General features: G+C 29.2%; 1 protein-coding gene across 1 annotated transcript in view; it reads left to right on the forward strand.

The window, feature by feature from the left end:
• LOC111618368 (probable Ras GTPase-activating protein) overlaps nt 1-12,705 on the forward strand; it is a 141,968-nt gene extending 129,263 nt beyond the window's left edge. The window contains exons 26-29 of the mRNA XM_023359880.1: nt 2,374-2,647; nt 2,719-2,986; nt 3,068-3,197; nt 10,893-12,705. Of these exons, the coding sequence (XP_023215648.1) occupies nt 2,374-2,647; nt 2,719-2,986; nt 3,068-3,197; nt 10,893-11,168 (948 nt within the window). The 3' untranslated portion in view covers nt 11,169-12,705. The remainder of the gene's footprint in view (nt 1-2,373; nt 2,648-2,718; nt 2,987-3,067; nt 3,198-10,892) is intronic.
• Nucleotides 12,706-16,495: the final 3,790 nt, after the last annotated feature.

Here is a 16,495-nt window from a genome sequence, read left to right on the forward strand (position 1 = left end):
AAAGAATACCAACAGATTCTTTAATAATATATATAATCATTTGTATAAAATTAATAAGCAAACATTTATTGACAGTATGATACATTTAATAAATCATGAAAAACAACTAATTTATGGAGAGGAAGTCTGCACATTCATTCTACACAAGAACTCTTGAATCTTTCCAAAACTTCTTTTCAAAACATCTTTGAACACTTTTCTTCTATAATCTCCATTGCAAGACAACACTCTTCAACCAAACTTATATTTTCTGTAGTACATGAAAAAAACAGTCATTTTTTTCAAATTCAAAAATTAGGATTTGGTAGAATCTTAGTACTTATACCATTTTATATTTTATCAAGTGGTACGATACTAGAATCTACATATGACCTGAAGGCTGCATGTTCCCAATCTCTAGATTAAATATTTTAAAAAGAAAATATCGATATATTATCATATCCTTTGAGTTGACTTAACATTCCAGGATCGACTCCTTTCTATCTTTTGTCCTTAATTGTGTGCTATTTGCAGAATGAATCGAAAGTAAATTCTAGAAATCATTAAATTGAAGAAAGTAAGAATAAAACTTTATTTTTAATATAATCCAATAATTTTAATTCGTATTAAAAACATTTATAAATTACTTTACTTTAAAAAAAATATATGACTTTTTCTATTTTTCTTGTATATTTTACATAAATTTAATGAGAATTTAATATAAAAAACTTTATATAGAACAATGTTTTCAACTGATATGTCACGAATTTCTCAAAGGTGTGCTTAAAATTTCAAAAATTCACTGTAAAATAGTAATTTTTCTCTATTTTTAAAATATTATTTCTGTATTTTTATATAGAAAGATGCAGTTCTTCAAAGACACTTTTCGTTTATACATACAAAAGCATATTTGACGCCACACTGGCTCCTTAATGTGCCATTAGAAAGTGTGCTAAGTGCACAAAAATTTGAGAACCACATCTCTAGAATATGAAACTAGAATGTTCTAGAGAAAATAATTGTCAATCTTCTTCCATAATTGGCATACCAATGAGCCTGTGTGGCATCAAAGAGATGCTCTTGTATGTATAAACTATAAGAGAATTTATTAAGCTGCAATTTTATATTAAAAAATATACGAATTGAACAAAAATTAAACTTAAAAATTTACCGTTTTTCAATTATATTTTGAAATTTTGTTGCAGTACAGAACGTGGCACACCTGTTGAGAACCACTATTGTAGACAATGTATATACTTAAATTTACACTAAATTACTAATTATTTTAGCTATTAAGGTTAAACCTTAATTTAATTAACNATAAACTTTAAAGTTAGAATAATTTCAAATTTATTTTATTCAATTTTAATTATATAAAGTATTCCAAAAGTTTTCTACAGTTTAAAACTTTCTAGCATTTTTAAATCATAATCTATTAAACTTACAATAAAACACCATTCCAAAAGTTTAATAAAATTGCTTATTGATTAGTTTTGTGAAATTCTCAGACAAGTGGATTGGTGGAGAGGAGCTTCCTTCCCGGCTACTTTAGTCCACCACTCTAATGCCATTAGACTTTTGTGTGTGTGATCACATCAAAATTATTTTAAAAATAATTTTAAATTTAGCATTACAAATGAATTCGGTACAGTTATTAAGCAGCAGCAATGAATGTTTTTGCAGTTCAAAAATCATCTCAACAATGTATCACACTTGAGATTGATGAAGCTTACCTGAGTTTTCAAATGATGTTTATTGAAAGTTGATAGCATTTATACATCTTAAGTTACTAAAGTTTAACACTGTAGAAGAACTTTTGGGACACCATGTTGCTAATGATTGCAGTTAGTAATTATGAAATAAAATGATTATATTTTCTTATTGGCTAATAATATGGGATAATGTCTGAATTATGAGTGTTCATATGGTAAAAATGTAATTAGGATCAAGAGACAAAATTAATAAAAAATATAATTAACGTTTCAATAACAAAACCTTTCATAGTAAATTTATTTTAATGAGTTTAAATTAATTATTTACATACTAATTTCACTTGATAATCTTCAATAAATTAATACTAAATGATACTTGCAAAATTATATTAGATAAAATAACTTAACATATTTCTACTCTAAGTTATTAATCATTATTGTTTAAAAAAAATTCTATTTTTCTGTTTTTGTCTTGCCTTTTACAAATAGTCAGTGAAATTACTTTTGCTTATTCCTAGTTCTTTATGTATTAATAGTTTATTAATGATGCTTAGAGGAATATCTCAGATTACATTTGTAATTGCCCGCATGTTGTGTTTATCCTAAATTATATTCTTGTTTTTGTCTCTAATAAAACAAACTTTCTTTCGTATGCAATTTCTTCTGTCTTTGCCTTCTCTAGGTTGCATCTCTCCTTGCTTCTACTCCATTCGTTTGTTCTTTTCTGCAGCTGTCCACAGTGGCCTCCTCTGGCTACCAATCATTTGCATACAGCCAATCTAGTTCACCCGTGGACCCCGTTTTTCAACAGGAGACATCTCATCAGTCAGCAACCTGCCTTCCTCCTCCTCTTGCCTTCAGTAACCCAATGTATCATTTCCCTTCCAATAGTCAAAGCGAAGAAGAAAAATATGAAAATAATAAGGAAAAAGTTCAAATGAATAAAATATGTTCAGGTTAGTTGTCATTCTACAAATATATTTCAACTGAATTTATATTTTAAAGTAAACAATATTCTTGTGAATAGATACTGCTGCCAACTTCAGTACCTCTACAGATAGCTCTAGTTGTGGTTCTACCCCAATGAGAGAACGGAGAAATCCAGTAAAATCTCCTCTAAGAACCAGTCCAATGCATACAGCTACCAAATCTCATTCTTCTCATCTACAGATACGATCTCTTCCTCATTTTGCCAGAAGGTGCAACCGCAATGAAAATAATCATTTTTATGGTACAACTGGAAGAAAACATCATTCTCTTCACAAAAAGTTTGAAGAATATAATGACAAACAAAAGTATGCTTGAAAAACTAATGTATATATATATATTTTTTTTTATTTTGGTGATACAAAATTAATTTATTTTAATATAATTAGTCATACAGAAGATTCAGAACTAGATACTGATACAACAAATGAACGAAATTCAAGAAGATCACAGAAAAGGCTAAAGTATCGTAGTAGAAGAGCAAAAAGTGAAAGTTCAAATGGAAAGTCAATTGAAGAGGTAATAAAAAAAATTATATAGTTTTTATTTATTTTTCTCAACAAATTAATTTCCTAACCTCAAATTCAACTATTATATGAATAATAGTTGAATTCACCAATTCATCAGTTCAATGCACCATTAGCAATGCACCAAAAAATTGTTTCCGATGTGGTTCTAAGTAAATCTGATTAGGCTGAAGTTAAAAAATTCTTGCCTTAATGCATAAAATTAACATTTTAGATTAACATAATAGATCAGTTGCAGAAACAAGGTCTAAATAAATAACTCATGGTTTAAATCTGTTTTTTTTTTACTTAGAACTAAACTGTGGCTTTTAATCTGATCAACAATGGTAATAATAATCAATATAGAAAGTGGACTAACACAAGTCAAGCTGAACCTCATTTTACATTTTGTCTAATAGGTCTATACTTTCATGTACCACATATAGTACACATTGTAATAATGTGTGGTTAACTTTTACTTATAGAATATTTTGAAGAATAAGATCAGTTTGTCATGAAATCATTTGTTATTGCTGTATTATTTCTTAATCTATTTATCTTCATGATAATTAACTTTCTGTATTTCTTTTACTGTTATTCAAATTTGTTTATTCCATTTACTGAATTGTGTGTGTGTGTGTGTACAGTATGTTTTAACTGCAATTGAAATTTGTATTTTATTGCCACTTTTGTTGAATTTTTTAAGCCTTTTTGAACTGAATTTCTCAAATACTATACATTCCATCTGTTGTCCATCCATCCTTTGTTTAATCTTGAGAATGGAGTTACATAGATAAAAATTGAGACCAGATATGGAAAACTTGGGTGACAGAGGCCCAATTAACTATATACTTCCAGTTGACCAGAAGTTGTGTTATTTTTTAAATTAAAGATGATTAAAAATTGCAGCTTGGCATTGTAATCATATATATAATATATTATTTATATATCATATAAATAAATAATTTTTAATTTAGACATTTCTAAAATTTAATTTGGAATTGGTCATTAAATTTATTACAAGATGGCATCACAACTGTCTATCTCTAGTCAAATTAATTAATTTTTAATCTTTAATTATTGACTTAACATAGCTCAACAGTTTGGCATATCGTTTGAAGTGTTTATTATATAACGGACTATGGTTGTTGATGTTTATACGTAATATGTGTGAACACAAGTATGGTAAATATGTGATCACAAGCAACAGTAAGATGCTAGCGGAACAAGTGCTAAACACAGAGGTGCGTGTGCACAATCTGGGACATCCCCTCTCCATGTCATTCATTATGCAAAATATCACTCATTAAGTGAGTCATCATTTTACAATTTGTTTTGCTCATTACGTGAAATACTCATTGTGAGGTTCCACTGTAACTTGTATTGAATATAGTAGTGCCTCATACTTCAAATTTAATTTGTTCCAGGAGGCTATTCAAAATCCAAATCAATTTTTCACATTAGAAATAATGGAAAGTGACTTAATCTACTCCCAGATCCTAAACAATATCCTTTTCAATAAACTTAAAACATCAAATACACATAATAATAATAATAATAATAATAACACACAAAAACAATAAAATCTCATTTCAAAATTCAAATGAAAATTGTATTTATGGGTGCACACCTTTAATTTCAGCCAGATCTACCACGTGATAAGTTTCTTTTTGTCTCAATTGTTGATACAACAATTAGGCTTCGTTGTTTCTACACTCTTCTTGGATACCACTAATAATAAATAAAAATTACTCAGAAACTTTCCATTCAATTCAATATACTTTTAACAGCTCTAGTTACTTAACATAGATGTATGATTTAACTATAACAGTTATGAAATTTAACCCCTTATTGCTAATGTGATATTTTATTCTTTGTTTAGAAGTTTATTTTAAGCTTTTTACTTCAATTTTATATGAATAAAAAAGATGAAATGTCTTCAAACAAAATGGCATATCAGGCATATTATGCTTTATGGTGTCAGAAGAATACACCATACAGACAGTAAAAAAATTTGTAATATATATAGGGAAGATGCTCCTAAACTTCAAATGTTTCAAATGGGGTTTAAAAAGTTCAGTTTTGTTGAAGAAAGAAAATTGCAGGAAGAAACTGTTATTTGTCAATTTTTGACAAACAATACATATACAAGGTCTGTTCAAAAAATATGCGGACTAACGTCATAAAACAAAATGTACTTTATGTAGAAGTTACATGTCTGGGTCCCCTTCAAAGTACTCCTTCCCAACACACACACGTATCCCAACAGTGTTTCCACTTATTGAAACAGTCCTGGTACTCTTCTTTTCTAATGTCTTTCAGCACCTTTGTTGCATTTGCCTTAATCTCGGGAATCGTCTCAAATCTTCTTCCTTTCAAGGATCTTTTGAGTTTGGAGAACAAGAAAAAGTCACGAGGAGCAAGGTCAGGTGAGTAGTGGGTGGGGAAGAACAGTGATCGAGTGTTTGGCTCACGAGTTCTGAGGGCTGAATGGGCTGGAGCATTGTTATGATGGAGAAACCAATCATCATTCCTCCACATTTCTGGCCTTTTGCGACAGATGGCGTCCCTCAGACGTTTTGAAACTTCAACTTAGTAAGTCTGGTTCACTGTGGAGCCTTGGGGGAGGTACTCGTGGTGAACAACAGCCTTAGCATTAAAGAAAACTGTCAGCATCACTTTGACATTGGATCAAACTTGGCAAGCTTTTTTGGGTCTGGGGGACCACTTGAAACATGCCATATGCTTCATAGCAACTTCACCGTAAGTCGTGTTGAGCATAGCAAATGTTTCAGTTGCAAATTTTCCAAGTTTAACACAAAATTTCACAGCAAGTTGTTGCTCCATCAGGTCATTCGTTCTGAAATCCGACAAACAAAAAAATCGCACTTCACTAAAAACCGCATAGCTAATCAACAAATAAAGATATCTGTAATCAGGAAATGGCTTTATCACCAGACAATCTGTACAAACCTAGCGACACCAAGCTGATTCCTCTGGAACCAACCGGAGCTGCGCAATTCAAACAGTCCGCATATTTTTTGAACAGACCTCGTAATCAAACATATCAATAATATGTTTTCAGTGCTTTTTTGTTAATGTAATGCAAGAGAGCAAGACAAATTGGGTGTAAAACAGATGGTGTTTATGTTTCAAGTGATTTTTTCACTGCATGTGCAGTTTGAACTCTGAAGTGAATTTTTGAATTTAGCATTCAAAGTTAGTCATTTAAAGTACAAGGTATCACTATTTGTAAATTGGAGTCACACTGTAAAACATCAACTAATCTGAACTTTTCACTAGTCCAAACAACCTTGTATATAAAATAATTAGTTTGGATTTTGGAGAGTGTACTGTGTTAAGTTTTTAAATTAGTTAAAGTTGTAAACAGAACAATAGTCAAACAAAATTAAATGATTATAATTTGCAAATAATGATATATCTAATCTTTTGTAACATTTTATGGAAGTTAAACAAATTAAAAATTATAATTTTTATTTTAATAAGAGACATTTATAGCATTATTAAACTTTTTAATTGTCTTAATAATTTTCTTAAAGTACAAAATTGATTTTAAATTAATTGTTTAAATACTTAATTACACAATTGTTTAGATATTGGTTTATATGAATATATATATACACATATAGTAGCTGTTACCCGCAGCTTTGCCCCTGCGGATTTTGCAATTTGATAGAAATAACCCTCCCTCGGTACTTCACTAAGATTCTCAATCATTAGTTGTTACTAATTTGGTTAAATTACTAATTTTTGTTTGTTTCAAACTATGGATTGCTAATGCACCTAAATTCAAGTTTCAAATATTATGGGATTCCAAGATACAATAAATCTGAGTTCAATTTTTTTCCTAAACATAAATGACGTTATCTGAAAATTCTTAAAGTATAAATATTTACTAAAAAATAGAGTTTCAGTTACCCCAGTACCTCTTTGTAAACCATGTTTGTGGTACTGCCTTTTGGGGCTAAGACTTTTTAAGCCTTAATCCTCTCCCTCTCCCCTGCAGGGGAATTTTGAAAAATCCCTTCTTAGTGTACATTTTTGTGAGGTACCCTAACTGTTTTCTGTATTTCACCTCTTTAGGTTCAGCGGTTTTGCTTTGGGTGATGATGAATCAGTCAGTCAGTCAGTCAGGACATGTAATTATATATATATAGATTAAAATAGGTTTATAATTTATTTGTTAGATCTTGTTTATTTTAAACTTCAAATAATTTCAAAATGTAAAAAATTTTAATTTTTTTCATTTTAGACTTTTTCACTTCATAATTGAGTGGGAAAATAGGATCATTTGAAATAAGATAAAAAGCTGAACTATATAAATTTAGTGTTACATAATAAAAATACAGAGTTATAATTATAGTTCTGAAAATTTTACTTTAAATATTTTAATTTCACTAGAAGTAAGTGAAAAATATATATAGTGAATTTTTAAGATTTATAATAAGCATATGGTAACAGTTGTGAAATCTGTCCTTAAACCATAAGATCTTTAAAGAAAAAAAAACTAACACATTAGAATCCCATTCACTGTGTGTATATTCATAAAAAAGTTACTTCTTTAGAATAACAGATTAGAATTCCATTAATTCTGTTATAAATCACAAGATTAGAATTAAAAATGAAATATTGTATATATATATATAAGGTNTTAATGTCAAATGCCTCTTTTGTCGCATCACTAGTATATCTCAAAGGACGCGACAGGGTTGTTGTAAATTTTAAACGTTTCTCACCATAACTGTAAAAATCTAAATATGTTAAACTTAATAGTCATTTGTTTTTGAACTAATTCGTTTTAGGACCAGGTGAGCACGAAAATTTCCAAAATTTACAATTTTTCGGTCACTCTCGTTGAACTGGAAAAATTTCTGTCTTTATTATGTCTAATATTACGAAGAAATCAGTCCCACTGTACTCGGCTAGAGATTGGTTCGGTTAATCTATTAAGTAAAATTTCGGCTCTTACAGCAGGGTTTTATTTATATCCCCAATTCCCTAATCTCTTAATTATTTAACTACTTCTTAAGTAGAAATAAGTCGAAACCAGTTACTNAAAAACAATAAAAAATTATACTTCAGATGTTAATTTAGTATCAAAAACGTAAAATATTTGAGTAGCCCAAGACATAGCCAAAGATTGAAGCACCACAGCACTGGCGAAAATTTAAATTTGCCGATTGGAATTCTTTCAGATGATTGACTTTCGGAAAATCGATGCTCTACTGTATATCTAGAGGTATCGAAGTATTATATACAAAAAACAAGTTATTCAAATTCAAGTACTACTGTAGTTTCTGTACATCTAATGATGAAAGAAATGTCTTTTTAAATACTAATGTAAAAATTAGCAATAAATTTTAGATTTTCATAAAATTTAGAAATCTACACTATAAGAAGATATCCATTATTTATCAAACTTTCTGTATTATTGTGAGTTACTTTAAAAAGTAATTCAAAAGTCATTCATCATGGAATAAAATTAATAGAATGTGTGTTTAAAGTGTTTGAAAGTTGAAAATATTTTGAGTTTGAATTTTTGTGAATTTTGCTCTGACACACAACTTTTTTCTTTTTTTAAATTTTGCAACATTTCACTTAGATTTCTCTCTTAAATTTGTCAATGTTTCTATAGGCACTATTATGTATAGTTGACTTTATATGGATTCACACAAAAAACTAAGGTGTAGTGACAGAAATGACCATTTAATTAGGCATCTTTGTCCTACTTACCTGTTTGCTGTATGAAAACTATATCAAAAGCTATATTAAAAAACACTGCTATCATTATTAGTTGAAAAGTCTTTAAAGCACTGCGTTTCCATAATGCTAGACATTATCTATATAATATGCAGCAAATAAGAAAGTATACATGATATTAGAGTTTTTTTTTTCTAACTGGCTGAAAAAGTTACTGATAGATGCTCTTCATGATTGCTGAAAACAGAAAAATTATTTTTTTATCAATAATTGCAATGCTAATTCTATTATTTCCATTCTAAAAGATAAACAGTTCAATTTCTACCACCAAATACAAATTCTAGATTGCAACATTTAGATTAGAAAACCATACAAAAGATTTTGCATGTTTTTGAAGATGGTTCATGCAAGTTTGGAGTAAACCTGTTATTAGATGTATATGAATATGAATGGAAAAACTTGGAATGAAGTTCTACAAGGTGCCATTGAAAATTGTTTATGAAGTTAGATTTCAATCTAATTTCCATTAGAATCTGTCAACCATATTGAAGAAGATTAGGCCAATCTCATTACAGCAATGAGTGTCACTCATAGATTTTGTCAATATTGACAATATTGTGTGTCAGCAGACAGCTAGGTCATATCATCTTCAAATAATATCATTGCTAAAGTAAAGAACAAAGTGCAAGAATCAGCCAATGAAGAAAAATAAATAAATCCTGTTACAGACAATCTTCTGCTTCTAGACTAGGAACACCGCAACTAGGGTTTCTCTAAACTCTAAAAGGGGGGATCTTGGTTGTTTTAACCCAGGAAAGCCTGCAAATTTCGTAAAAGTTCATTTTTTTTCTTATTTTGTCTTAAGGTTGAGGAAATTTTGCAAATAGTAAATATAATTAACTCAAATTGTCAGAATACATTTGTATTTATTAATTTTAAGCGTACCTATTAGTTTTTTAAATTTTTGCTTGTTATGGCATGTCAAAGATTGTCAATAAATCAATATGTAGTCTATTTGTGGCAGGACTTTGAAATATGTCAGAATCTGTAATATCATGAATAATTGCAATGATGCTGTCTTAATTTTTAACCATGCCCAGTAGTTTCAATAACTGCGTTATGCCAGGTTTGTACAACCAGACATAATGCAGTTATTGAAACAGGTTGTGCAAATTGGGCAAGGATACAAACGAGTATGAAGTATGCAAGTATGAAGTTTTTCATAAACCTGATTATTAAAGCCAAACAAATTGCCGAATTATCGGGCTATAAGCTTTGATGCCACTATTAAAGCAGCCCAGGTAGACAAATCAAGAAAACTAGACAACAAAAAAAAGTACTGCAACACATTTCGAAAATGAACTAGAAAACTTTGAGGCTACAGGTGAAAAAACACACCTCTGTCTTCTCTTAAATGCATTAAACACGATTCCACCCACATCAATTGAATCAGAAAGGGCATTCTCAGTATCAGGACTTTTCATTACTAACATAAGAACCAGATTGAGTGATCCCAGTATTGACCATTTTTAAAATCTTAATACAAAATATTATTGTACATTTTTATAATACGTTTTATTTAAAAAATGAAAATTACTTTCTAAGTTAGAAGTTTGATCTAAATTCATTTTTTTCTTTAAATTTTCAACTCAATTCAAAGGCTTTTTTTTTGTTGTTGTAAGCAATTTCCAACAAACTTTAATAAATTGTTTCTATTTGTGAAAATTTCTAAGTAATTCAAAAGGTAATTTTTAATACATATTTTATTATTATTCTTATTATTTGGAGGTTGCAGGAAGCATTAAATTACTTAAAAGTAAAAATTATTATATCATTCGATTTCAAGTGTTTATATTGTGATATTTACAATCTTATTAAAATAACAGTAGCTTCAGTAACCAAAAAATTTCGTTAATTCGAAAATTTCTTTTTTCCACTTTGTTATCGAGAGTCTGCTTTATTTGATTACAGCAATTAATTAATATTTAATCATTCTATTAGATTAATAACTGTGGAAGAGGAACTCCGTCGAGAACAGCAAGAGATGCAAGAAATGATTGCCGTCAAGCAAAAAGTAATCGACGCACAGGAAAGGAAGATACAGAGTCTAGATTCTGCCAACACTCGTCTCATGACTGCTCTGACACTGTTGAAGGACAGGTATCAATTGCAAGGTAGAAACGGAATATCCTGTTCGCCGCCAACAGTTAAAATGGCTATATTAGAAAATGGTGACGGAAAATACAAAAGCAGCTCGTGTTGAACGGTACATTTTGAATTTTTAAATTACGCAGCCAACCCTGTCATTTTACGAGTAAAAACTTCGTGGTTCGAAATTGTGCCAGAGATCTTGTAAATCGAAATAGGAGAAAAATGGAGCAGTTTGACATTGATATGGCTAACTTCAAAGTAAAATTAATTGAAATTTTAAATTAAAAAACAGTCTGTTATAGTCGTGGTTGTTAGAATCGTTCATCTGATATTGCTCAAATCGGAACTGCACAGACTATTCTCTACAGGAGAACAGTTACTGATGCGTCATATAGATTTGCAATTAGTATTATTATTAAAAAGTCATTGTGTAGGTCATAGAATGATTATCACAAGTCATAAAATTAAATATTTTTCAGAATTTATAACAAAATTTAAATGTAAGTTCCTCTAAAGAATGGTGTCAAATGTTTTTTTATACTTTAAAATTAGTAAAAATGTACGTACCTTACAAGAATACATATTGTTATTCTCAGAATGAAGTTTTTCTCCAGGGAAGTTGATACAAAGTACAAAAAACAGTTATGATTTAACAAGCGTGACAGTCAAAGTGGCGATTCTAGTTTGAGAAATTCGATCCCTCGAGACAAATTGTATCGACAGAAAACTACAGTTTTAGGCCATTTTTTGAATAAGACCCGCATTTCTTACATATTAAATTAAATTTGTTAAGACGGAACGAACATTAAAATTTCGAACGGAAATAGTATTAAAAAAAATGTTGGCTTCCATTTATATTATTTCGATACTTTGTTGTTGTTATCATCATCTATCGAAATTTAAATCACGTATATTTGAATTTGAATAACGATTTGGTTATTATGCCAGATCTCGCAATATGCCCCTCATTACAGTTACCCCCTAGAGTTCTTCAATGCATACTTGAAGTATTTTAGAAACGGCTCACCGCGCAGCTTTATGGCACATTTTACGACGTACAGTACGTGATATATTTTTTAGTATTAAATTCGCAACGTGTATTCATTGATATATACATATATAAATATATATATAAATTGCTCAAATAATATTAAACAAAAGATGCACTGTAAAGAGTTTATCTTCTAAATCACCTTGCCATTATCGAATCTATTGTAATATTTCTTTTGTATTATATTATGCATAATGTGATGTATATAGTGTTTTCGGTTCTTTGTGTTATCGTTTCATTATTTAAAAAACCTCATATTTATTTGTCATAAAAGTATATAATCTCGAAAAATGTATATGGATTATTTGCACCTGTAAATAAAAATATATATGATATAGATAAAAGAATAACGATTGTTTTTGTGTGAATAATACGTCTTTTAATTTAAAACTGACTTGAATCTCCAAGAATTACTAAAATCATTACTACACAGAGCCCGGAAGCCATTCAATTCATCATCAAGAATACTTAGTTCGTTAAGTACAGTTCTTTCTAATGAGCCTGGAGCGCTCGCAACTCTTTTGCAGTGATTTGTAGTTTTCTATTAAAACACTGTTTTATGGATATTACATTAAGGAATATTTATCTTATTGATTATTAGTTTTTAAAAGCTTTAAATCAGGAAGTCACAATTTTTTTGGTTTGTCGACTCCTACACTGACAAAAACGAATAAATTACAAATACGATGAAATAAAAAATCAAATAATAATTAATAATATAAATATTTCTTATTTAATTTTGATTTTACGTTTATATAATAATAATAAAATTTGTCCACCGATCTTTAAAAGATCCCAAGTGATCTGTCGACCCATCCAGATAAAATCGACTGATCTCTAGAAAAATCTAGCGACCAAATTGGGCGCCACTACTTTAAATGACAGCATAATTGAATTTGTTTTTGTTATTTTGATACGAGATGATTTTTTTTCAATTTTGAAATTATTTTAACTTAAGACAATATTTATTTCAGTCAAACGCTATCACCTGTATAAAATATGAAAAGCAATGGAGATTTATAAAAATGAATTCTAAAGACGATTTAATTGGATGAAATCTAAATAAATCGTCTCAACATTCGAAAAAATTCGAAAAGAAAATCCAGCAATGAGTTACGAGACTTTTCCGGCCGTTAGATTTTATTTAAAAATAGCATACATTATTAATCATATAAATAAAATTTGTGACATCAACTGTTATGAGATTTTATTATAGAAAACTTTTGATATTAATTATTATAAAATGGCAAAAAAAACTTAATTTTGAGAGTGGAGATGAGTTTTATTAAATGAAGAAAATTTGTAAATGCTAATAACGAGTAAAATCTTTCTGAAGTCCGACTCCTTTCGAGATATGACATGACCTCCTCTATCTTTCCAGATCTTCGACCTTTAACCACCAAAATCTAATAGCATCAATGTCCCTTATAGACAAATTACCATGCCAAGTTTCGTTTTTTAATCATTACCCCATCCTGAGATATTAAGCGAAATAGACGCTAACACACATAAATACCCACAGAATTTTTTTTCTTTTTTCCCTTTTCTTACTTTTTTGGGTTCAAAAAGTCTCAAAACGTGCAGATTTGCAAAAAACTCAAAGGTTCAAATTTGACACGATTCCAACACTTCCCTTGTTACGAACACACAACAGTCGGGAAAGTATTAAACCATGGTCACCATGGCGTGCCGTGACATTTGATGATAGGGAAGCTGTGTTTTTGTAAGAAGCCGACTTCCACGGGCGATCAGTTAATTCTTTAAATGTATTTTTAATATATTATTTATCTGACGTAATTAATAAATAGTTATTAATAAAGTNTTTTTTTGTAATATTTTTGAAAAAATAAAATCTGATTTAAAAGGTTATCATTGATATTAAATAAATAAAAATATGTAAATACTAATTTCATAATTATTTTGAACTGCCATCAATAATACAAAAACTGGTGACTCTCTTTCTGCACTTCAACAACATGCAGGAAATTTGTAAACTTGTAACTTTCAATTATTCTAAATTCTGAAAAAGTGAATAGAATTTAATATAACTTATTGACCTTTGGAGAAAAACCAAATTCCAGATAAAATGCAACATTCACCAGTAAAGTGCAGAAGACCACCACTAAACTGCACTAAAGTGGGCAACAGGAAAGATCAATCAACTTTGACTAATACCAAATTCATAACAGATTTTAATTTATATGAGGATAAAGATTCATGGGAATTATCCTCAGTTGTTATTGATCCTCATATGGACATAGTATTATAGAATCCACAGAAATCCCCAGGCGAATCAAATGTATTATGCTCTACTTCACTAACCAACCCAAGCAATTCACCAGACACTTCAATAACAGTTTTATGGAACAGAATCTCAGATTTATTAATAAATACCTCAATGAAAGACTTTCTAATCAAATGACTTCCATAAAAGATGATCTTGATCTGATTCATGATAGTATTTGTGAAACTAAAGAACATTATCAAAAAATGGAAGGACAAATCAATAATCTGAAACAACATATAGATGACTTAAAAATGGAAAAAGAACTTATGCAATTAAAAATGGATGCTTTAGTCAATGGACTTCATCATAATAATATAATACTGCACAACTATCCTATTTCGAAAAACATCTCAAAACTAAAAATTTATAATTTTATAAAATGAATATTGGACTTACAATTTGTGTCACAATATAATTCAATTAACCAAGTCAATTAACCCAGTTATAAGTCTAACACTTAGAAATAATCAGATCCAGGATCAAGTTTTTACTGCCTTTGTAAAAAAGAAACAACAAAGTCGAGGCTAATTGTACTTACACAAGATACAAATTACACTAAGTGATGATGTTAAAGTCCAAAACTGTATAATTGCCACTGATTCTACTGAAGAGGCCTTCTAAACACAAAGGTGAAATGCATTTAGAGGTATCATTGGTTTATTAAAAGTATTTTTGCAATTGGATTCGCTGTTCCTTTTTATTTTTTACTTTTACTAAGTTACTTTTATAATGTTTTAAAGTTTAAGAAATTTTTATCCTCAACAAGTCAGATTAGATTGAAAATTGATTTTTGTATATTTTTATAATACGATTAAGTGAATGAAATAGAAACCAACTCCATCGTTTTAAATCATTTCTATATATAGAAACAACAAAATTTGCTTGAAGATTGTCAGAAGGTGCAGATTTCATCAGACCTTACAAAGGCTTCAAGAGAAAGACAAAAACACTTACTCCCAACCTATACTGAAATGAGAAAATGAAATCAATAAATAAAACTATGTAATGACTTTTTGTTAATAGGCCAATATAGACTAACATATAGTGTTGATACAGAAAAATTAGTTTGTGGACAATTTTTTTACCATTTTCCTTGCCAATGAAATTGACAAGCTGATGTATAACAAACCAAAGAAAACCACATCAAGAAAAAGTTACTATAATAACCAATTGCTTTATATAATGAACTGGAATAGCCAAGGTCTGAAAAACAAAATATTGTTTAACTCCCTTCAACTAATATTCAAATCAGGCATTATCAGCATAATTGAAACAGGGATAACCTCTGAATTGTTGTGCAAATCAAATTTCTTTAAAGATTTTATAGTAGAAATAGTACCAGCACATAAATTATTAGTCTCAGGTCATTCAATCAAAGGTCTATGTATTCTAATAAAACAGGATCTTTGTAAAATACTTCAAATCAGAAAAACAGATAACTTCATATTATTACTAATTTCAATGAATAAACCCATACTTGAAAACAAATAATAATTTAATGATAGTGATGGTCGCTTATATTCCTCCCGATTGCCTAGAAAAACTAAAAGAAATTTTCAAAACAATAGAACTATGACAACATATCACACCATATATCCACCTATTGGAGTCTCCAATTCATGAATTGCTGATATGATGGACTCCTGGTATAGTAGTCCTAATGCCTTAACTCAAAATATCCGACAATCAAAAAAAAAAAAAAACATGTCAATAGACTGGATGTAAACTTAAGAGATAATATTTGACCATAAAATGTATATCCTAAACAGACTTATGAAACCCAATTATCCTGCTGAATACACCTGCATAAAACACAATGGAAAATACACAACTGACTTTACTATATGTGCAGAATTTCTGTTGAACCATTTTATGGAATTTATTACAAAAATCTTTGATGCATCCAATCACTTTCCTACAGTGACAAAACTCTTATTGTTTTTGCAGAAAAAAATAAATACACACTGTATAATAGATACCAAAGGATAAATTATAATATTTCAAGTTGCTCAGCCAAAATTGAAAAACGATTCAATAATATTCCAGAAATAACTGACTTTAATAGTGAAGAAATTTACAAACTCATGGTACACATAATGAA

Source organism: Centruroides sculpturatus, unplaced genomic scaffold (assembly GCF_000671375.1).
Source record: "Centruroides sculpturatus isolate CEXI.00-Female unplaced genomic scaffold, Cexi_2.0 scaffold189, whole genome shotgun sequence".
Lineage (NCBI taxonomy): Eukaryota > Metazoa > Arthropoda > Arachnida > Scorpiones > Buthidae > Centruroides > Centruroides sculpturatus.